Raw genomic sequence first — 21,305 nt, 5'->3', positions numbered from 1 at the left:
GCTATTAGCTTTCTTCACTGCCTGCTGTACCTGCATGCTCGCATTCATTGACTGATGTACAAGAACATCTTAATCTTGTTGTACTTCCCCTTTACCTAACTTGACTCCATTTAGATAGTAATCTGTCTTCCTGTTCTTGCCACCAAAGTGGATAACCACACATTTATCCATATTAAACTGCATCTGCCATGCATCCGTCCAAGTCACCCTGTACTCTCATAACATCCTCCTCACATTTCACACTGCCACCCAGCTTTGTCTCATCAGCAAATTTGCTAATATTACTTATAATGCTTTCACCTATATCATTAATGTATAGTGTAAATAGCTGCAGTCCCAGCACCGAACCTTGTGGAACCCCATTGGTCACTACCTGCCATTCCGAAAGGGACCCGTTTATCACTACTCTTTGCTTCCTGTCAGCCAGTCAATTTTCAATCCAAGCCAGTATTTTGCCCCCAGTACCATGTGCCCTAATTTTGCTCACCGATCTCCTTTGCGGGTCTTTATCAAAGGCTTTCTGAAAGTCCAGGTACACTACATCCACTGGCTCTCCCTTGTCCATCTTCATAGGTACATCCTCAAAAAATTCCAGAAGGTTAGTCAAGCATGATTTCCCCTTGGTAAATCCATGCTGACTCTGACCTATCCTGTTACTGCTATCCAAATAAGTCATAATTTCATCTTTTATAATTGACTCTAGCATCTTTCCCACCACTGACATCAGGCTAACCGGTCTATAATTTCCTGTTTTCTCTCTCCCTCCTTTCTTGAAAAGTGGGACAACATTAGCCATCCTCTAATCCGCAGGAACTGATCCTGAATCTATAGAACATTGGAAAATGATTACCAACGCGTCCACAATTTCTAGCGCCACCTCAAGTACACTGGGATGCAGACCATCAGGTCCCGGGGACTTATCAGCCTTTAGATCTAACAGTCTATCCAACACCATTTCCTGCTTAATATAAATTCCCTTCAGTTCATCCATTACCCTTGGTCCTTCAGCCACTATTACATCTGGGAGATTGCTTGTGTCTTGCCTCGTGAAGACAGATCCAAAGTACCTATTCAACTCTTCTGCCATTTCCTTGTTCCCCACAATAACTTCACCCGTTTCTGACTTCAAGGGCCCAATTTTAGTCTTAACCATTTTTTTTCTTTTCACATGCCTAAAAAAGCTTTTACTATCCTCCTTTATATTTTTGGCCAGTTTTCCTTTGTACCTCATTTTTTCTCTGCGTATTGCCTTTTTAGTTATCTCCTGTTGCTCTTTAAAAGTTTCCCAGTCCTCCGGCTTCCTGCTCATCTTTGCTATGTTATACTTCTTCTCTTTTATCTTTATACAGTCCTCACCTTCCCTCGTCAGCCACAGCAGCCCCCGCCTCCCCTTAGGATCTTTCTTCCTCTTTGGATGAACTGATCCTGCACCTTCTGCATTATATCCAGAAATACCTGCCATTGTTGTTCCACTGCCATCCCTGCTCGGGTATTGAACCATTGAACTTTGGCCAGCTCCTTCCTCATAGCTCCATAGTTCCCTTTATTCAACTGCAATACTGACACTTCACATTCTCCCTTCTCCCACGCAAAGTTTCAAAAGTTATTTGCAAAAAGGAATTGAATAAACATTTGAGATGAAAGTTTTGTAAGGCTAGGGAGAAAAAAATATAAGGGTAATTGGTTGGTTCTAGGAGGAAAGCACTTTCAAGAATGGGCCAAATGGCCTCCTTTTGTGCTTTCTGATTCTGTTTTGATCTTGAGGCTTCACAGACTCAGACAAATGTTCAGACTTTCATACAGCCAGTTATATTTGACGGTAATTTTGTGAAGTGTAATTGAAGCAGGGATGTGCCCTGGATGCATCAACTTCCTTTACTGTTATCTTTCCTATTATGTAGTGCTCCACCTACTATTGCAACAAGGAGGTTTCCAGCCCTCAAACAAAGTTCCAATGAATGTGACTAGTACTTTAGGCCATGTTTTTGTAGGTATGCATCCAAAGAAAATGGAATTAACATCTTGCATTGCCAGTCTGCCACTGTTCTGCCCAACCCTGCTGACTTGCATGATCCCTCGGCCAATCAGAGTTGACTTGCCAACTAATCAACAAGTAAAAATTTAGAAATTGGAATTTGAAATTTGGAATTCTTGCATTGGTTCCGATGAGTGCAAGATGAGAAACCTTAATAATGCGTCTCTCTTTTCAACAATAAAATAGGTGAAGCAAACTTGATAAAGCTGGCAAACTGAAAATAAAGTCCTTCTGAAAGCCTAACTCCTAACGCTAATAATAGTGACCAAAGCCTGTGAGGCATTTCATATTAACTTTAGTTATTGTTCATGTTCATGTTTTTGAGAATCTTTAAATATTGGGAAAGAGGGAGGTGATCAGCTGTGACTGTCTTGTTCTCATTTGCATTACTGGCTCTTCCACATCTTCGAACGTTTTCAATAGTTCAGTTTATGTTGCCCTTATTTCTCAATCAGCCTGTTAATTATTTCTTATTTAGATCATCTCTTGATCCTCAGTCTGACCTTTTCCCTCAACTGTTCTTCCTAATAGTATCTTACGTTCTTAAACGGAATCTTAATTGATATAGGAACCAACAGGAGTAGAACATTCAGCACCCCAGGACTGATTCCCCCCATTCATGAGATTATGACCGATCTGTGGGCTAACCCCAGGTACCTGCCCCTGGCCGAAGTCCTTTAATATCTTTGCTTAACAAAAGAATGATCTACCTCAGATTTAAAAGTAACAACTGATCCAGCATCCAGTACTGCTTGTGGAAGAGAGTTCCAAACATCTATCCCCCTTTTGTGTAGAAGTGCTTTCTAACATGTCTCCTGAATGATCTACCCCCTAATTCTCAGACGATTGCTGTCATTTATTTTGTTTGCAGAAGAATTTCAATTAAACATAATTGCCAGAAACCAAAGGAATCATTAGGATATTCCAGCATCAAGAAGAGGGTTTCCTTTATTAAATGTGTGTTCCTCCCTATCACAATCCACTGGAGCAAACTTACCCAGTCAATATTGTGATTTCATGATTAAACCATTTCCTGGAGCATTTGTGTATCATTTGTTCAAAGCCTCCCAGAAAGTAACTCGCTGTCCAGGGTGCTGAGTATCTTATGCATGTTGCAGGACCTGGACCTTTCTGCTCATTAATACAACACATCCAACTTCATGTCGACAGCACAATGGAATTGCTTCACTTCATCAATCTTATTATTTCACATCAATGTACATAACACTGTGCTGTATTGACTGCTAAGGAAGTTTGTAAATTGTACAAATTCAGCTCATGTCACACTATCCAGCCTTAGCTGAAGGCGTGGAGCTAGCTAGATACTGAATGATTGTTTTTGAATGTTATTGTGGTTTTGAACATTAAAAAATGCATTGCTTTTCCATTCACTCATGAATTACAAAAATGGATTAAACAGTTTTAAATAAGTGCATTGTCAGATTGTCTCAGTAGGTCCCAAGCAAATAATCTTGTGTTTATTCCGATTAAAAAGTTATAAATGGCCTTTCACAAGCGGATGATAGCTAGTGTGTATTGCATTTAATAATTATGCTTTAGTTGGCTCCTTTATATCATAAAATAGAATCTCTGCAGTGTGAAAGCAGGCCATTCAGCCTATTGAGTCTACACCAACCCTGTGAACAGCATCCCATCCAAACCTGTCCCCCACCCTATTTCCATAAAACCACATTTCCAATTGCTAATTCAACTAGCCTGCCGATCCCTGGACACACTGGGCAACTTAGCATGGTCAATCCACCTAGCCTGCACATCCTTTGGACTGTGGGAGGAAACCAGTGCACCTGTAGAAAACTCACGCAGAGACAGGGAGAATGTGCAAACTCCACACAGACTGTTGCTGGAGGGTGAGATCAAATTCAGGTCCGAGGTGCTGTGAGACAGTAGTGCTGACCACTGAGCCGTCCCATCTTGGACCTTGCAAAAAAAATCTTAGAGTAAGCTGATGTCTTATTTTTTGGCTGTGCTCTTCTATATATTATACCTGCCAAAGAAATTCAGTTCCAGCTCCCTTTACTTCAAGTGTCAGTCCTTCAGCACTGAATGCTGTACAACTGGTTCTGATGCTCTGATTATCGAAATGTTCCCATCTTTATAACATGCTATTACTAATTTCTGTTTTCTCCGGGATCTCGGAGGCACCTGTTTCTCCTCCAGAGACCTGAAGTAGCAAACCAGCGTTGACTTTCTTGTTTCTGAATCATTTCACTCTGTTCGGCACTGACTCATGTTGGGGAAGTGAGAGCAGTGGTTAGTGCTTTGAGAACCAATCCAAGTGGCCATTTTTAATGTCAGTCTAAACTGTAGATCTTTCTCAAGACTGGCATTTCAACAGAGGGGTGGGGGTTGGGGGGGGCATCTGTGCCCTGCTGAGCTCCTGATGGCCAACACTTCCATGATGGGCATATTTAGTGAATAGAGTTCCTGCCCACCAGTGGGGACTTGCTCATGGGTTCAAAGCTGAGGAGAAAAGCTTGTACAAGGAGGTTTTAAAAACAAAACGTCGAATGGCCCAATGCAGAAAATAGATCAGCAATAAGAAATGTGTTTCTGGGTGAGCAGTGGAGAAACCTAAATTTCTCAGTTGATGGATGGTAAAGTAGGGAGTTGGTTTGCTCTATTTGACTTATCATACAGCACTTGCAGCGGGAAGGTTGGCCAAGGTTGAAGCTACATACAGTCCCTGGATTACCTGGAAACAGACAGTGAGGAAGATATGAGAACAAAAGGATATTTGTAAAGTGCAGCCCCTCTTTAAGGTTGGACAGACTGTCACTGCGTCAGGATTCAGGCCTCTGTAGCTCTGGGACCTGGTAGGACAAATGTGAAAATGAAACAATTTTTTGAATGACTCTAAACGTTTGGCCATTGATGAATTTGAGATCTTTTGGGAGCTGTTTAGGCCATAAGAAATAGGAACAGAAGCAGGCCATTCAGCCTGCTCTGCCATTCAATTAGATCTGATAATCCTCAACTCCACTTCGCTGCCTTTTTCACATAATCTTTGATTCTCTTTCTGATTAAAATTCTATCAGTCTTGAACATACTTAAGGAGCCAGTCTCTACAGCCCATACCACTCAGAGTGAACAAATTTCTTCTCATCTCTGTTGTAAATGGGCAATCAGTTCTTCTGAGGTAATGCCTTTTGGTCCTAGACTCTCCCACAAAAGAAACAACATTTCCGCATCTACTGTCAAGTCCCTGAAGACTTTTGTATGTTTTAATAGGTTTCATTCTTCCAAACTCCTATGATAACAGGACCAACCTCATCAAAAAACAGACTCTCCATTCCCAGGATCAATCTAGAGAATCCAACGACAATACATCTTTAAATAAAAACCAAAAGAATTGCAGATGCTGTGAATCAGGAACAAAAACAAAGTTGCTGGAAAAGCTCAGCAGGTCTGGCAGCATCTGTGAGGGAGAAAACAGAGTTAACGTTTTGGGTCTGTTGACCTGCTCTGAGGAACCACATTTCTTCCAGCTGGATTCATTTCTGCATCATTGATGGAGAACGCAGTTTTGGAGTTATGCTGTTGTTGCTGTGTGACTAAAATACACCTGGGATGATATGGGAAAGACACACATCATGCCTTTCATCAAGTGAATGCTCTGTGTCAGGACCTCTTAAATTTTCAGCAAGAATTGATGCAGCTCATTGCAACCTCACTCAAATGTTTTTGATGATGCAGATCAAGGTTACAACATGGGAGAGGACAAACATGGCAAACTGACAATGATATTGATGAATGATTTGTGCCACTTGAATTCCCAACTATGAGTCAGATAGTTATTTGAAGGAAGTGACAGATTGCAGATCGCATGAATGAGTAGCTGGTCTTCCTGCTATATCTGTTGCTACAACATCGTCCTCTTTATTAGTCTGTATCATCTCATCACGATTTTGGGGCAACACCATCCTGCTTCTCATTGGTTAGGCATCTTTATGCACAAATGGTTGCACACTGCAGTGCTGACCTGAGGGATGATGCACTAAGATTACAATGCAAATTTAACGTCGATCTCGCTCTCTGTGCACATTATCTGCAACCATAACATTGTATTCTTTGCTCTGTTCTATTACCATAATGCACTTTGCATGGGATCATCTGCCTTCACTGCATGCAAAACAAAACTTTTCACTGTACCTAGATACATTTGACAATAATAAATCAAATCAACAACTTGTTTCTGGATAACAGTGTTCTGTCCCACACTGATCTTAATAGCTACATGGAACTTTTTTTAAAAATCTGTGCTCTGCTTTAGTCCATGGCTGCCACAAGAGGATAATTCAGTACAGATGAAGAGTACTGGTTTGGGATGGGGCTGACGATAGAGTGGAGCCCTGCACTATGACCCAGTCTGCCCTTAACTTAAGGCTTAGCCTGTCCTCGTCCCTTTTGATGTTGAACTGGTTGGACATCCTTAACTGCGATGCTCCTCCAAGTAATCTGGATATAGGTATGATAAAGTGATTCTAACTCTTTATTGACACTAGATACAAACATTACTACAGTCTAATTCAAAGTGTGCCATCTCCCACAGTCTCCATCTCAGACCTTATTTCTGCTTATTCATGAAAGCCTTATCAGCTACATCACTGACTGATTCCTCTAGAAGCAGAGCATTGGTGTTTATGAGACCATACTTCCAGTCTGTCTTCAGAACAGAGGAGTCTGGTCCATGTTTTTGGCACTAACAAGGCACTGTGACAGCCAGCTGGGAAGTTGTTATTGGCTGGTGGTGCTCTGCAGAATTGCTGCACATTGATCTTACAGCAAGGTACTGACTTTGTGTTCATTGATTATACAAATGCCATCAGTGACTTCTTAGATTTTGGAGACGCACGCTCTTTGGTAAAATGTGACTTGCTGCCTTAGATATTCATTGCTGCTTTGCTAGTGATCAAAGTTTAGATCTGCAGAACAAGGTATCAGCCTGTCAGTAAACAGCACATTGGCCTAGATTGTAAACTGATTTATGCCAATCTGGGGTCATTTGCAACTGCCTCCATCATGACTCGACTGATGGTAGCAATTGACCACAATGATTACTTGATAGTACAACTGGAAGTCTCCCTACCTCTGAGCCAGAAGCTGGTTCAGATCCCACCTGCTTCAGAGGTATGTCATAGCATGCCAGAAGACCATTGATTAAAAGTATCTACAACTGGTCTATGGTGTAATGACATATCATTCTGTTGGGGCAGACTGGCTCTGGGATCACAATGCATTATATCATTTCCTCCTAGACCACCAAATGTCACAAGTGGGAGTGTGTTAAACACTCAATCTAGCAGCAGTGTTGAGTGAATTTTTAAAAAGGCACTAGCCACCCTAGCTTAAACTTGCATTGTTGATCTCACCCTACCCCTTCCCCAGGTGGAGCTTTGAAAGCAACTTTACAGATGGTCATCTCTTTGAAAATCTTCCTTCCTATCAAACACTCGCAAACCATTTCTGCACAATGGCTTATATGACCTTTTAATAAAACCTATTGCATCGTCTATGAACCTGCTGCCCTATGAAGTTATTCCACTCTACTACTTGTGAATATTCTGAATTAATGAAGGTTTGCTAAAAGACTGGGATGTCCTACTTTTGTCCTTTAAAGACCTCAGCTGCATGAGTACAAAACAATGGTTTTATGAACAGAAATTTACACAAAGGAAAGCTCAAGCAAAGATGAGGTGGCTTTGATTTGATTTGATTTATTATTGTCACATGTATCTAGATACAGTGAAAAGTTCTGTTTTGCATGCAGTACAGGCAGATCATACAAACAAAGATCTTGAAACAGAATAATAAAAAGATGCTGGAAAAACACATGGAGTGGAGTGAAACAAAGGTATTATTTCAGATTTCTGATCTTCCATCAGAATTGAAGAAGCATAGGTGGGAGATAATCACTGATAATCCAATGATGAATTCAGGAGAAACAGATTCACTCAGAAGAACAAAGTGGCTCATTGGTTAGCACTGCTACCTCACAGCACCAGGAACCTGGATTCAATTCCACCACGGGGCAACTCTCTGTGTGGAATTTGCACGTTCTCCCTGTGTCTGTGTGGATTCCTCTGGGTGCTCTGGTTTTCTCCCACAGTCCAAAGATATGTGGGTTAGGTGGATTGGCCATGGAAAATGCAGGGATAGTGTGGGGAGAGGAGTCAGGGTGTGATGCTCTTGGACTTGATGGGCTGAATGGCTTGATCCCACACTAGGCATTCTATGAAAGAATAGTTAGAATGTACAACTTGCACAGCACAAGGTATGTTGAGGTGAATCATAGGTTCATCTGAGGGATGCAGGATAACCACAATTGGGAGAAAGGAATAAGGTATACTGAAAAGATGTTGTAAAGACCAGGGCAAACAAAGAGCTGGAAATCTGAAGCAAACAGAAATTGCTGGAGAAACTCAGCAGGGTTTGGGCAGCATCTGCGGAGAGGGAGGAGTCAGTGTTAGTGGTTCAATTCCAATGAACCTCTTCAGAAGGAACTTGAAAAAGGTGGTATTTATGCTGACAGAGATAATAGGAACTGCAGATGCCAGAGAATCTGAGATAATAAGGTGTGGAGCTGGATGAACACAGCAGGTCAAGCAGCATCATCGGAGCACAAAAGTTGACATTTCGAGCCTAGACCCTTCATCATCTGATATTTATGCTGACACTTATTTTCAACTACTCATAGCCCCCGTTCTCATCTATCATCTATCTTGCTTCTGTGCTTCCCAGGCTTACTACCAACAATCCCTTTATCTGCCTGCTCTTTTTTATCCCCCTCTCTTGCTCTGGACTCTTTCTCCACCCATTCTGAAGAAGGGTCACTAAACTTGTAATGTTAATGCTGATTTCTCTCCGCGGAGGCTTCCAGATCTGAATTTCTTCAAGAATTTCTGTTTTTGTTTAAACAGCAGACCTATATTTCAAGGTATTATTCCTTATTTTGACTTTCCCATAAGTTATTTTGAGGATAATCTCTGGGGAGAGTTAATCTATTTGTGTTTTTGTGAATGTATTGTGTGGGTGAGGTCACCAGTGGGTGTTAAAGTCTTCCCCTTCCCACTGTTTCACCCCCCCCACCCAAAACTCGCAGCTCTTATATGTCTTCACATTACAGACCTTATTATTACACACCTCTGAGCAGGTGGGAACTGAATCCAGTCTCCTTGTCCAGGGGCAGGAAAAATACCACGATACTACAAAATCCCTTCCAGCCCAGCTTTAATGGTTAACCTCACCAGCAATGCTCCCAGTCTTTCCCAATTATAGCACCTAATGACACAAGAGTCAGTCGTGCTGGAACCAACTTGTGTGAAGATGAATGCCAGTAGATAGCAGTAGAACCCAGAATAGCTTGTTTCTATGGTGGAGGCTACTGTGTAACTGTACTGTATGAAAATGTTTTGTGATCGCTGTAATTCTCTCCCCCTTTATTTTCACAGCAGGAACGGAATCCTTTAACTCCAAAAGCTTGGCCCTGCAAGCTCAGAAAAAGATCCTGAGCAAAATGGCTACCAAGGCAGTGGCCAATATGCTCATTGACGACACAAGTAGTGAGATCCTTGATGAGCTGTACAAAGTAACCAGAGATTACACCAATGACAAGAAAGAGGCCCACAAAGTCTTGAAGGATTTGATCAAGATTGCCCTAAAAATCGGAATCCTCTACAGAAATAACCAGTTCAACCAAGACGAAGTGGAGGTGGTGGATAAGTTCAAGAAGAAATTAAATCAGGCAGCCATGACAGCAGTCAGTTTCTATGAGGTTGAGTTTACCTTCGATAGAAATGTTCTGGCAGAGCTGCTGACTGAATGCAAGGATTTGCTGCACATTCTGATCGAGCGGCACCTCACTCCCAAATCCCATGGACGCATTGATCACGTTTTCAGACTCTTTGCAGATGTGGAATTTTTGTCTGAGTTGTACAATCCCGTTGGAGTTTACAAAGAGTATCTGCAGAAAATCTGCGAGGGCATCAACAAACTGCTGGATGAAGGCATCATCTGAGCTTTACTGCCCAAACAAAAAGAAGACATTTGAATTCCCACTGTCCACTTGTCTTCAAGGACCCATGTACCATCATTGCAGGGTTTGATGGTCTATTCCAATTGTTTGTATTTGAGTGCAACAGAGATCCCTTTTGTCTATGATTGTTATACTGTAAGTGTATGCATTTGAAAACAAACCAGATTGTGAACCAATTTTGTTGCTGTGGAGGATGAGTAAATTATCTGCTGTGACAATGCATGTTAAGGAGCTTTTTGTAAAAATTTAAATGACATTTTCACTGGCACAGGTTGGGATGTTTATAATACTGTTATCTTCAGATGTTAAAAGTATTTTCCAACACCTCAATTCAAGTAACAATGAGCTATTATGTTCAGAAAATTATAACAATTCAGTAGTTTCAGCTAAACAACCCATAAAATGTTGCTCCAACGTTGCTGAAAATGCAACAATAGCTGAGGTCAAACATATTCATTGCTTAAGCAGAATTGAAGCAGCTTACAGATTAGAAAGCCATTCAGCCCAGTGCCTGTGCCAGAACTCGAAAAGAATCCCCGCCCCCCCGAGTGTCATTCTTGCTGTCCAATTCCTCTTCTCATTTATTTATGCAAATACCTTTCAAAAGCTACTATAGATTTGTGCTTCCACCACTGTGTGGTAGGATGTTCTTACAATCCTCCTAAATTTAAAAAATAATCCAGACCCACTAGTCAGTCCACTGTGACCATCTCAGATTCCAAAGTATATTCAATGCTTAGTGGAGAGGGAGAAAAAAATACAGACTGTTTTCTAATTCAAAGGCAGATAGACCATAAAACATAGGAACAAAAATTAGGCTATTCACCCCGAGTCTGCTCCACCATTCAATCATGCCTGATAAGTTCCTCAATCCAGTTCTCCTGCTTTCTCCCTGTAACCCTTGATCCCCATGACAATCAAGAAGATATCTATCTCGTCTTAAAGATACTCAATGGCCTGCCCTCCACAACCTTTTGTAGCAGTGAATTCCATAGATTCACTACTCTCTGACTGAAGAAGTTTCTCCTTATCTCTATACTGTTGCAATACTTAAAACCCAGAACAAAAATAATACCACCACATCTTGCAAATGTCATAGGAAGAGTCATCTTTTCACGAAATAAGGAGCCACACCATTTCCTGTTAAGTACTTGTTTTCATTTAAGTCACAACATAATCTCCAGCCCCAATGAAGTACAGCCATGTTTCCCACATTAAGAATGCAGCTGGTAGATGGTATGTCATTGAAATAACTCCAGAGAGGCCAGTGTCCCGTCACCAAGTCCCCCTTCACTTATACACAGAGTCCTTCACACTGATCCAGTTCCCTCACAGCTAGTTCTCAGAGTGAATAGGATGTCAGACACTTCTATAATTAGCTGGCAGCCAGAGGTCCCAAATTGAATCAGGTTAACAGTCACCATCAGGGAACTCATTTTCTCTGAGGACCACCTGGCTGACTGCAACCCCCACCGCAACTTCCAGAGTTCAAAGACGTGGGCCAGTTCATTTTTGTAGCTCCTGTTGGGGCGTTTAAGCACTTGGTCAGATTTCTCCAACTCTGCTTTTCATATGGGTGGTGTGTAACACACACAGAGACTCGCCTCTTGGATCCAATGCCTGGAGCATCTCAGAAAAATTCACTCTCCTCTTCAGGCAGCAAAGGCATTGAGGTGGTGGCATCTATCATGTCAATATCAGATTCCGAGGTAGCTTCAACGCTTGCGGGAGAGCCCACAGGAACAGCTGGAAAAGCTATTGAGGAGACAGGCATGTTTTGCTCCCGCACCATTTATGAATTTGCAGCTTTTTTATGACCCACAGGCTTGTTTAGGACCATCATACCCACATGAACTTTATACATCACTGGACCTGACCTCATGTTGACCATGGGCCATTCCTGTGGCTCCTACACCAAACTTCATCCCCTGAAGTAAACTCTCTCTCTCTCTCTCACTTAGCAGAGTCTAGTGTCTAACATTAGTGTTCCTCATATCATTTCACCCTCCCCCCCCCACAACCTCCGGGTCCAGGAAGATCAGAGTTAATCTGGTGCGGGTCTTCTCCCCATTAGCAATTCTGCTGGAGCTATCCCTGTAATTGCATGAGGTGTGGTCCTATAATCAAATAGGAACCAAGGCAGTTTGGTATCAAGTGAAGCTGTAGGCTGTTTCATTATGCCTGTCTTCAAAGTTTGGACAGCTCTTCTTGCCAGACCATTGGATGATGGATGGTATGAAGCTGTCCATATATAGGAAATACTCAGATTCTCTGTTGAAAAATGGCGGCCCGTTATCCATGATCAACATTTCTGTGGATCCATGTATTGCAAAAGATGCAGGTAAATTTCTATCCTTGCCCCATGTTTGAGGAATGAAGTCTATGCACTTGTAGCCACATTGAGTGGGCACCCACAATGACTAAGAACATTGAGCTCATGAAAGGACCTACATATTCAGACCTTAGAGCAAATGGCACTGGGCAAGAATTGTGGATTTGTTTCCTGGTCAACATGCAAGGGCCTTTGACCTCTTCGGTAGTTCCTAGACCTTCCTGAAAAACATCTGGGTATTTAATTAGGTCGTCACTCAGACAAGCATTTTCTAATGGAAAAATGCTGAACCAATCTAGGTGAATCTCGCTCTACAAATTTTGCCCCCCTTAAGCTTGGGCCTGAGCCTTTTACTTAAATCAGTGGTGACTGAACCAGCTGCTTCTCAAAACAGACCAGAACTGAAGTTGCACCCTTAGTCTGTAAAGGTTCCCCGGTGAAGGTGGTCAGTCTAGCTAAGGTCTTTGCATAAACTTAAAGGTTGGAGTCCAGAGTGAATTATCTTAAAGACCGGTTCTGCGATCACTGAAACAGCTGTTCCTTCTCAACTTCCATTAGAACTTGTTTATTTTGATTGGTTCTGATATGGATATTGCTAAGCAATGTAACTGTTCCAAACCAGATGTAGGTGAACTTTCCAGGGTGTGCACTCTCCTGGACACCGGCCTATGAGCTCTGTTACTCAATTTAGGTCTGGTGGGACCGTTCCTGTCTCAAGTCCGCATACTGACAGCAACTACAATGGCTTGCCAGCCCAGATCCTGAAGAAAATGTTTATCATTGGGCTGAGGCTTGGTTTTATTTTGGTGCTTTCTGAGGGCTGACCTGGAGTCCCTTTGTTCAGGGTATATCCCAAGTGAGGCTATGCAATTGCCTTCACTCAAGTGGCGTCCCTCAAGCTCAGACAGGTGATAGTGTCCACTTCCATTGGAATACCCTATAACTCTCATGCTCCACTTGTTGCGTTTTCCACTGATAAGCCAGATGTAGCACCTGTTTGAAGTGCGGTTGGGTGTCAGGTAGTAGGTGCTTTACCATAGTTACATCATTAAACCACATACCAAATGGTCTCTCATTAAGGGTTAAAACAAAGTCGCATGTCTGCCAATCATCTTAACGTAGTCAAAAATCCCGATACAGATTCCCCTGGTTCTTGATTTGCTAAGTAAAACTGAGTGTCTCAGAATTAGAGGCGGCTTGGGATCATAATATTCCTCAAGTAAATCCATCACCTCTTGAAAAGTTTTCATATGTCGTGCCTCAGGGAAACTTAGGATCCTAATAACTGAAAAAGCTACGGGCCCACAAGCTGTCAGGAGAATTACTCATTGTTTTTCATCTGCCCCAATATCATTTGCCCAGAAAATATAATGCATTCTTTTCAAATGCTGGGCCCACTCTTCGACAGCAGGATCGAACGAGTCAAGCTTCCCAAAAAATGGCACGATGCCAGAAATACTTTCCCCAACTCAAAGACAACTGCTGTGAGTGAGTTTCTTTAGCAGTGCTTTTCTCTTGTCGCCACTAAGATAACTCCATAGAGGCCGGTATCCCACCAAGTTATTTACACATCAAGAGTCATTCACACTGATCCAGCTCCCCCAGAGTTGGCACTCGGAATGAACAAGATATCTGACACTCCTGTTCTTATCTGGCAGCCAGGGCTCCCTGATTGGGGCTGTTAATTTGGTCCAATCAGGGAACTCATTTTATGAAGTCCACCTGGCCGACCTGGTTACAATCAGTGCAGTCACAACTGTCAGATTCTATAATAGAAACAAGTATGGCTCCCTTTTCCTTCAGCATCTTAGATGGACAAAAAAAAATTCTGCTCTCTGAATACCCCAGCAGCTGAAAAGATGTAGATAACTTGTTTTCTATGAATTTTGTTTGTTTCTGTGGAAAATTGAAAGACAGCAAATCCAGGGACACACTATTCTAAATCCAAGAGTAAAAGTCTTAGAGAAATGCACACATTATCACTCTCCATGAACTAGATCCAGAGATTTTGAATAAAATACAAAAGCACCTTAAGATAAAAATGTGACCGCAGGTCACAAGCATTCACCTAAACCAACCAATTGGAGATGCTGTCACCAACATAAAGTTGCAGTTTCTGAAGAGGGGCTTTTTGATCAAGTAAACAGGAGCAGAATGGTCGCCCTGCTTTAAATGCTTATTTTTGACAGAAAGCCTTAAAGAGTCTTGTGAAATGTCAGTTAAGTTTCTAAATAATTTCAAAATAAAACCAATGCTAAGAATTTGGGAAACTGTCACTTTAAATGACAGTCTTTGGTTTTATAGAATCAAACAATCTGCAATTTTATCTAAATTTTCAAATAATTATAATGTAAAGTCAGTTTTAAAGGTTATCTTCTTCAAATGTTTAGTCTTTTGTTCTCTATCTGCCCTGTATTTGGATTATTTTTAAAAGCTTTGGAATATATGCAATGAGCCTGTTTCCTTAGTTACTAAAATCACGACTGAAATAAATACAGTGAAGGACAAGGAGAGGCATCAATATCAGCAGGTTTACTTTGTTCTCAAACAGCCGACCTTTTGCTGGTAATATTTATGAGAAAGTAATGAATCTGTATTATTGGCAATTTTCAACTAATGTAACTAATAATTCACTGAACCCATTAATATTTTGTAAACAGGCCTGGGGGCTATTTATAGTTCACCTTGTGTCATTAATGAACTTCACCAAATGTGCTGCTCCATGTCTCTCTGCCACAATCTGGGCCATATGCTGGAATAAAAAGGCAGGAAAGCTAGGAATAGGGAATCAAAAACAGAAATTGCTGGAGAAACTCAACGAGTCTGGCAACATGTGCAGAAAGAAAGAGTTAATATTTCAAGTCCAATTACCTTTCTTCAGAACTGACACTTAGCACAGTAATCATTAAGTATTTTGTATGGCTAACCAAAGCACAGGAGATTGGGTGGTATCCACCTCAGCTTAATCAGAGGTAGGCATGTTAGTTTCTGTGTTCATACGCACATCCATTACACAACACTGGCAACATGGACCAAAAGCTGCTGTGGGATTTTCAGGAGTAGAATGTAAAGAATCTACTGACATTAAGAGACATTACCAAGGAGGTAAACGGCATCTGCAGCTGTCATAATGATTTAACCATACAGTATTCAAATCAACCAAATAGTAGGCAAATCCCAGTTAAAGCACTTTGCTTTGATATCACCATCAATCCTCGTTACTTCCTTTTTACAATTGCAGCACTGTTGTATGGAACATTTTCACAAATTGATTTATCATTGACCTCACACAGAATTTTGTTCACTGGCAGTTTCATATAAACTTGAAAGAAAGGCGAGAAAGAGAAAAAGCAAAGAAACAAGGTGGTGCAGTGTCTTAAACACTGGCTTATTGCCTTTAGGTTCACAGTTGGAATCCACTGTGGACTGACGCAATGAAAGCCGCCTTTGTCTGTTAACTGTGAGGGTCCTGTGTGGAATAAATGAGCATTTTCAAACTAGCTCCCAGTAGGTACAGACCCTCAGCACCGAATGGCCCTGATTGACAATCACTCAGAAACCACAAGGTCTGGAAAATGAGAGCAATGTTATATTAATTTAGCGGGCAGCACAGATTCTCATGGCCCGACAGCAGGAAGTCTACTCTGCATTTGCATGTTGTACACTTAACTATGTAATGCCTGAATGTGTTGACTGAAATGGGAAAGCAGATCTCTCAGTGCAAATTTCATTAGCAAATCTCAACTTGCTAATGATCTATGATAAATGTATCACCAACATAACTGCACTATGTTCAGTTAGCTCATAAACTTCAAATTTCCAGACTGGTATATCCCATTAACTAGAGGCAATGCAGTGCCTCATGCCAAAATTCAATCAAGTAAAAGCTGTGTTCTTTATAAAGCAAGCTTTCAGTTAAAAATCACTTTATATTAACAAGGCATATCCTTCATTTTCAAGCAGAGAATTAGCCCAGCTGTAAATTGACAAATGGAATATCCTGTAAGAGTTGTTCCTTCCAAAGGTGGTTGGTTAGCTCAGTTGGCTACTCACCAATGTTCCACGCATGATAATCAGTGCCAGCATTAATCTCCAGTTCCTCAAGGCGGTCACTCTCAAACTTCGGATGTCTGTGTAGCCAGCATAAAAGTTAGAAGGAATGTTGCTGGATGGCAGCTTTGCAATACAGAGTGATGTCAACAGCATGGGTTCAATTCCTTTCCTGACTGAGGTTACTGTGAAGGTCCTGCCTTCTCAATTCCACTCCTGACCCGAGGTTAAACCCCAATCACCTGTCTATTGAGAAAGCAGCCCTCTGGGACTTAGGCACTTTACATTTACCAATCCACTGTATGTTGGCATGCACACGTTAGCAGCAATTTAGTTACTAATTCCTTCAAAACAAGAACTATCACTTCTGATAGTCATTTGCCAAGGATTCTTTTCCTCCATCTGAGGCAAAATATTGGATTTTTAAACATTATTTTGTGATTGATATTTTAGATTTGCTCTTGTCGAGATGAAGTGTATGTCAGATGGTGCAGCATTCTTCTGCTAGTCTTAATCATAAAATTTCACTTGTCAGGTTAAAAAAAGTCACTGCCTAACAAACCTAACCTCAAAAGATCCTGTACAGCAATGTGCCTTTTACACTTCTTCAAACACCCGTCTATAATTGCAACCTCATTTTTGTCTACTGAGTTTCAACCTGCTGCACTAAGAATTGGCTTGGGATTTCACCAAACTTGTTGCAAGTTGTTATGAAAAATAAAGAAACTAAAACAGAAACCATGTTAACAGGTCAGGCAGCATTTATAGAACAAGAAACAAAATATTTCAGGTCAACAGCCTCACATTGGAGAGAAAACCCTTGGCAAATGCAAAATGCTGGAAATTATAAATACGAACAAAGTGCCAGAGATATTCAACATGTCTGGTCACATCTGTACGGGTCAGTGATCTTCAATCAGAAGAGCTTCAACTGTACCCGCCTGAACTCTGTTCAAAATTGAGGTTCCATTCTATGGGGCAGAATATTATGTTCTGCTGGTGGTGAGTTTAGAGGAAGGAATGGCATTTATATAGGCAGGGTGATATATGCATGAACCTCTCCATCTTTTTTACATTTTCATATCAGTCTGTTCAGGGATGTTATGACTCACATCTCAAACAGGCAGGACTTGAACCCAGATCACCTGGCCCAGAGACATAGACATTACCACTGTTCCACAAGAGCCCTCAACCTCAACATGATACCCCATCACCCCTCCCCATCAGAATTAAGCTGAGCAGGAAAGCCTAGACTTGACCTGCCTTCCCTGCCAAATTGAAGTCCATAAGTGGCCAATTAATTACGTCTTATGGATGTCACTCCATTTCCGCTAGAATTAATCTGGTTGTAAGCAGCCAATCATCATACAGAATGCACCACAGATGAAACTGTCCAGAATGCTTGCAGTTTGTGGGCCCTCATTCAAAGACTCAGTCAAGGGTCCCAATAGAAACCAGTCCCTTCTTGCTCTGACTCCCCTGACATCACCCACTGTCCCCTCTCTGCCCTGTGTACTCTACTATCCTGGGAACGTAAGGGATAGCCTCCTCATTGGCACTGCTGAGCACAAAGCGCAGACTGGGCAGGATTCATAATCCAGGCTCCTGATTTCAAAGGAAGATCTGAAGGGGGCCTTGCCATTGCCAATTCGGCTCACCCACAGACAAAAAAGACAGAAGATGAGAGGTGATGCCACAATGACATTCCATTGTATATTTATTTGCCAGTAGTCAACTGTGGATGATGATGATCCATTTGAAATGCGATGTCAAATGTGCTTTCCACCAGTATGACACACTTGCCAAATGCAGTATTACATTGCTGGCAAAAAAGTAAAAGCATTAACCATTGACATTTATAATCTGAGCATTTTTGTTTTGGCAGAACATCAGTGAAGATTGAAGTTCTACAATGCAGAATGCCTCTACAGTTAGGAAGTCTGGGAGAAAAGTTGATGCTGATATGTTTTGGGTTACGTACAGCTTGGTGACCTGTAGGGTGTAGAACTGCTGCAGTCAGAAAGGGGGGATGGAACATAGAAATTTTTTTTTAAAATTAGAAATCAGACTGAGAGGATCCAGGGAATGATTATAACATTACCTCTTCTTTGGTGCATTGATATCTCAAGTCGTGATGAAAACTTGTAATCATTGTACACATCAATGCCCTTGGGTATATTATCTTTTAGTCTTCAATGACAAATTATTCCTAAATTATAGCTACAACTGGAATTATTCACTGTCCCAGTTAACGGATTAAATTCAAATAATCCAACAGTGCAAGGTGAAATTTTAGACTTTTAACCGATACTTAGGTTACATTAATTTGATTTGGATTCCTTTGAAATGGTGAACTAAGTGAGGTGCTTAAAATGGTAGAGATTAGATAGTGTGGATACAGAGAAGTTATTTCCTCTAACAAGCGCAGTACAAGGGAATACAACAACTGTAAAAAACATAGAGATAGTAGGAACTGCCGATGCTGGAGAATCTTGAGATAAAACGGTGTGAAGCTGGATGAACACAGCAGGCCAAGTAGCAGCAGAGGAGCAGGAAAGCTGACATTTCGGGTCGAAGAAGGGTCTCGACCCGAAACGTCATCTTTCCTCCTCCTCTGATGCTGCTTGGCCTGCTGTGTTCATCCAGCTTCACACCATTTTATCTGTAAAAATATAGAGTTTGACCATTGAGGAATCTCATTTTGCCAATCAGAAAACTGGAACTCTTTCTCTTGTAAAAGGCTATAAATGCTGGGTCAAATGAAATTTAAAACAGATTGAATAGGGTGTATAAAGATTTGGAACAAAAGGCATAACTATACATTACCCACAAGCTATCAGAATGGCAAAGCAGGCTTCTGGAGTTGTGGCCTATTCCCATTCGAGACGAGTGTATTATAGATAATAAACTGAAGCTTCATACACCTATTATAGTGAGTGATCCCATCGCACTTTTGATAAAGAAATTGTTTCTGTCAGTGTTTCTCTAAAACATCGTCCAAAATCAGACTAACTGATCATTAGCTCATTATTGTTTGTGTATCCTAGCTGTCCAAGTGTCAGTTGCTGCATTTGCCTACATAACAAACATGACTGCACTTCGAAGCAGTTCTTTGGCTGCTAAGCACTTTAGAACCTCCTGATGTGAAAGGCACTATACAAATACGAGTTTTTTTTCAAAGTAACTATCTTTCACTGTGAATCAATAGCTAGAGTAAGTACATTTTGTCACCAACCAGAACACAGGCAACTGATTCAAAAGTTCAAGTTGAATTTGCCTCACGACTGCTGACTCTTTCTACGCTTTTGATATTCAGATATGTTCAACATTATTGTATGTACTTGCTAATTTTTTATCTTAGCTACATCCCTTTAGTTTTTGTTCAATTTTTCTATTGCACATAACTGTATTGTGTTGATAGGCTACAATGTGAATGTAAAATAGTCTCAAATGGTCAATCTGCAACCTATTTTTGAAACCATATTTCCATCACATTTGGTATATTTCGCTCTAGTAATGCACAGACATTGCATGAACTATTAGTCATGTACTATAAGTTTTCCATGCATTTTAAATATGTATATTAAATGTGCTGTACTTTGAAACAACTGTCTGTTTTGTTACGTGATTACACATCTAAAGAATTGGTAAATCCCAGAATGTTGATAGTAGCAGATTCAGTGATGGTGAAGCCATTGAGTGTCAAGGGGTGATAGTTAGACTCTCTCTTGTACAAAATGGTCATTTAGACCACACACGTCAGACAAAATTATCTGCCACTTACCAGGCCAAGCCGAGATGTTGTCCAGGATTTGCTTCATTTGGACATGGTCTGCTTTAGTATCTGAGGAGTCACAAATGGTCATCTGCAAATATTTCTAACTCTAACCATACGTTGCAGGGAATGTCATTGTTGAAGCAAATGAAGATGGTCGGACCTAGGACACTATTCTGAGGAACTCCTGCAGTAACTTCCTGTGCGCCAGGAAGACAGATGCTCAACATCAGAACTATCTCTTTTCATGCTAAGCATAATCAGTAGTGTTCTCTCTTTGAAAAACATCTGAGATCTTTAATGTCCATCTGACAGAACAAACAATACCTCACTTTTAAGTTTTATTCAAAAAGACACAAATTGAAACAATTGTATATGTTCAGTTGATCTCATTGCTACATTCAAGCTACATATATTAATTCAAAATAGCTAGCTCAAGGGCAATTTATTATCTGAATAGAAATAAACATATCATATTGCAGAGTCACAATGTTGATGAGAACATGTTTCCAGTCCCTTTGATCCAACCCGACCATGCCAACCAAGCATCCCAAAACTAAACTAGTCCACTTACCTGAATAGCTGCCCTGTGTGAACAACCATATTCATATGCAAGTTAATGCTCAGTAATAAATAGGGCCGGGGGGGGGGGGGGCGGCGGGGTGGGAGGCTCAACTTAAATACTGTTAGTTTTGCCAGAGTTTATACTTCTATTATTTTTATTTTCCCTGAGCCACCAAATGCTCTACAAGCTCACTTCAATACATATACATTGCTCTGGTGAGTGAAGAGGGAATGAACACTTAAGGTGTGAACAGAAAGGATGCAATTCTGAAGAACTCCTGCAAATATCCAGGATTTGATTGGGCTCCAACACTACTAACTATCTTCTACTGTGCTGGATATGACTCCTAATGAAAAGTTTCTTCCCGTTTCCCATTAATTTCAATTTTACTAGGATCCTTTATACTGCACTTTGTCAACTAATGCCTTAATTTCGAGAACAGTCATTCTTGCCTCATTTTGAGAGCAGCTCTCACATCCATGTTTGAACCAAGGT

General features: G+C 41.1%; 1 protein-coding gene across 2 annotated transcripts in view; it reads left to right on the top strand.

Annotated features, from left to right (window-relative positions):
• tnfaip8l3 (tumor necrosis factor, alpha-induced protein 8-like 3) overlaps window positions 1–19,988 on the top strand; it is a 66,955-nt gene extending 46,967 nt beyond the window's left edge. Inside the window, exon 2 of one of the 2 annotated variants that reach the window (XM_048562918.2) lies at window positions 9,508–19,988. In XM_048562918.2, the coding sequence (XP_048418875.1) occupies window positions 9,508–10,070 (563 nt within the window). In that variant the 3' untranslated portion in view covers window positions 10,071–19,988. Of the gene's footprint in view, window positions 1–9,504 lie in introns of both variants that reach the window. The other variant, XM_048562917.2, reaches the window with a different exon arrangement.
• The last annotated feature ends 1,317 nt before the right edge of the window (window positions 19,989–21,305 follow it).

This window comes from Stegostoma tigrinum, chromosome 33, assembly GCF_030684315.1.
Source record: "Stegostoma tigrinum isolate sSteTig4 chromosome 33, sSteTig4.hap1, whole genome shotgun sequence".
Taxonomy (NCBI): Eukaryota; Metazoa; Chordata; class Chondrichthyes; order Orectolobiformes; family Stegostomatidae; genus Stegostoma; species Stegostoma tigrinum.
This window is presented reverse-complemented; position numbering and strand designations above follow the sequence as displayed.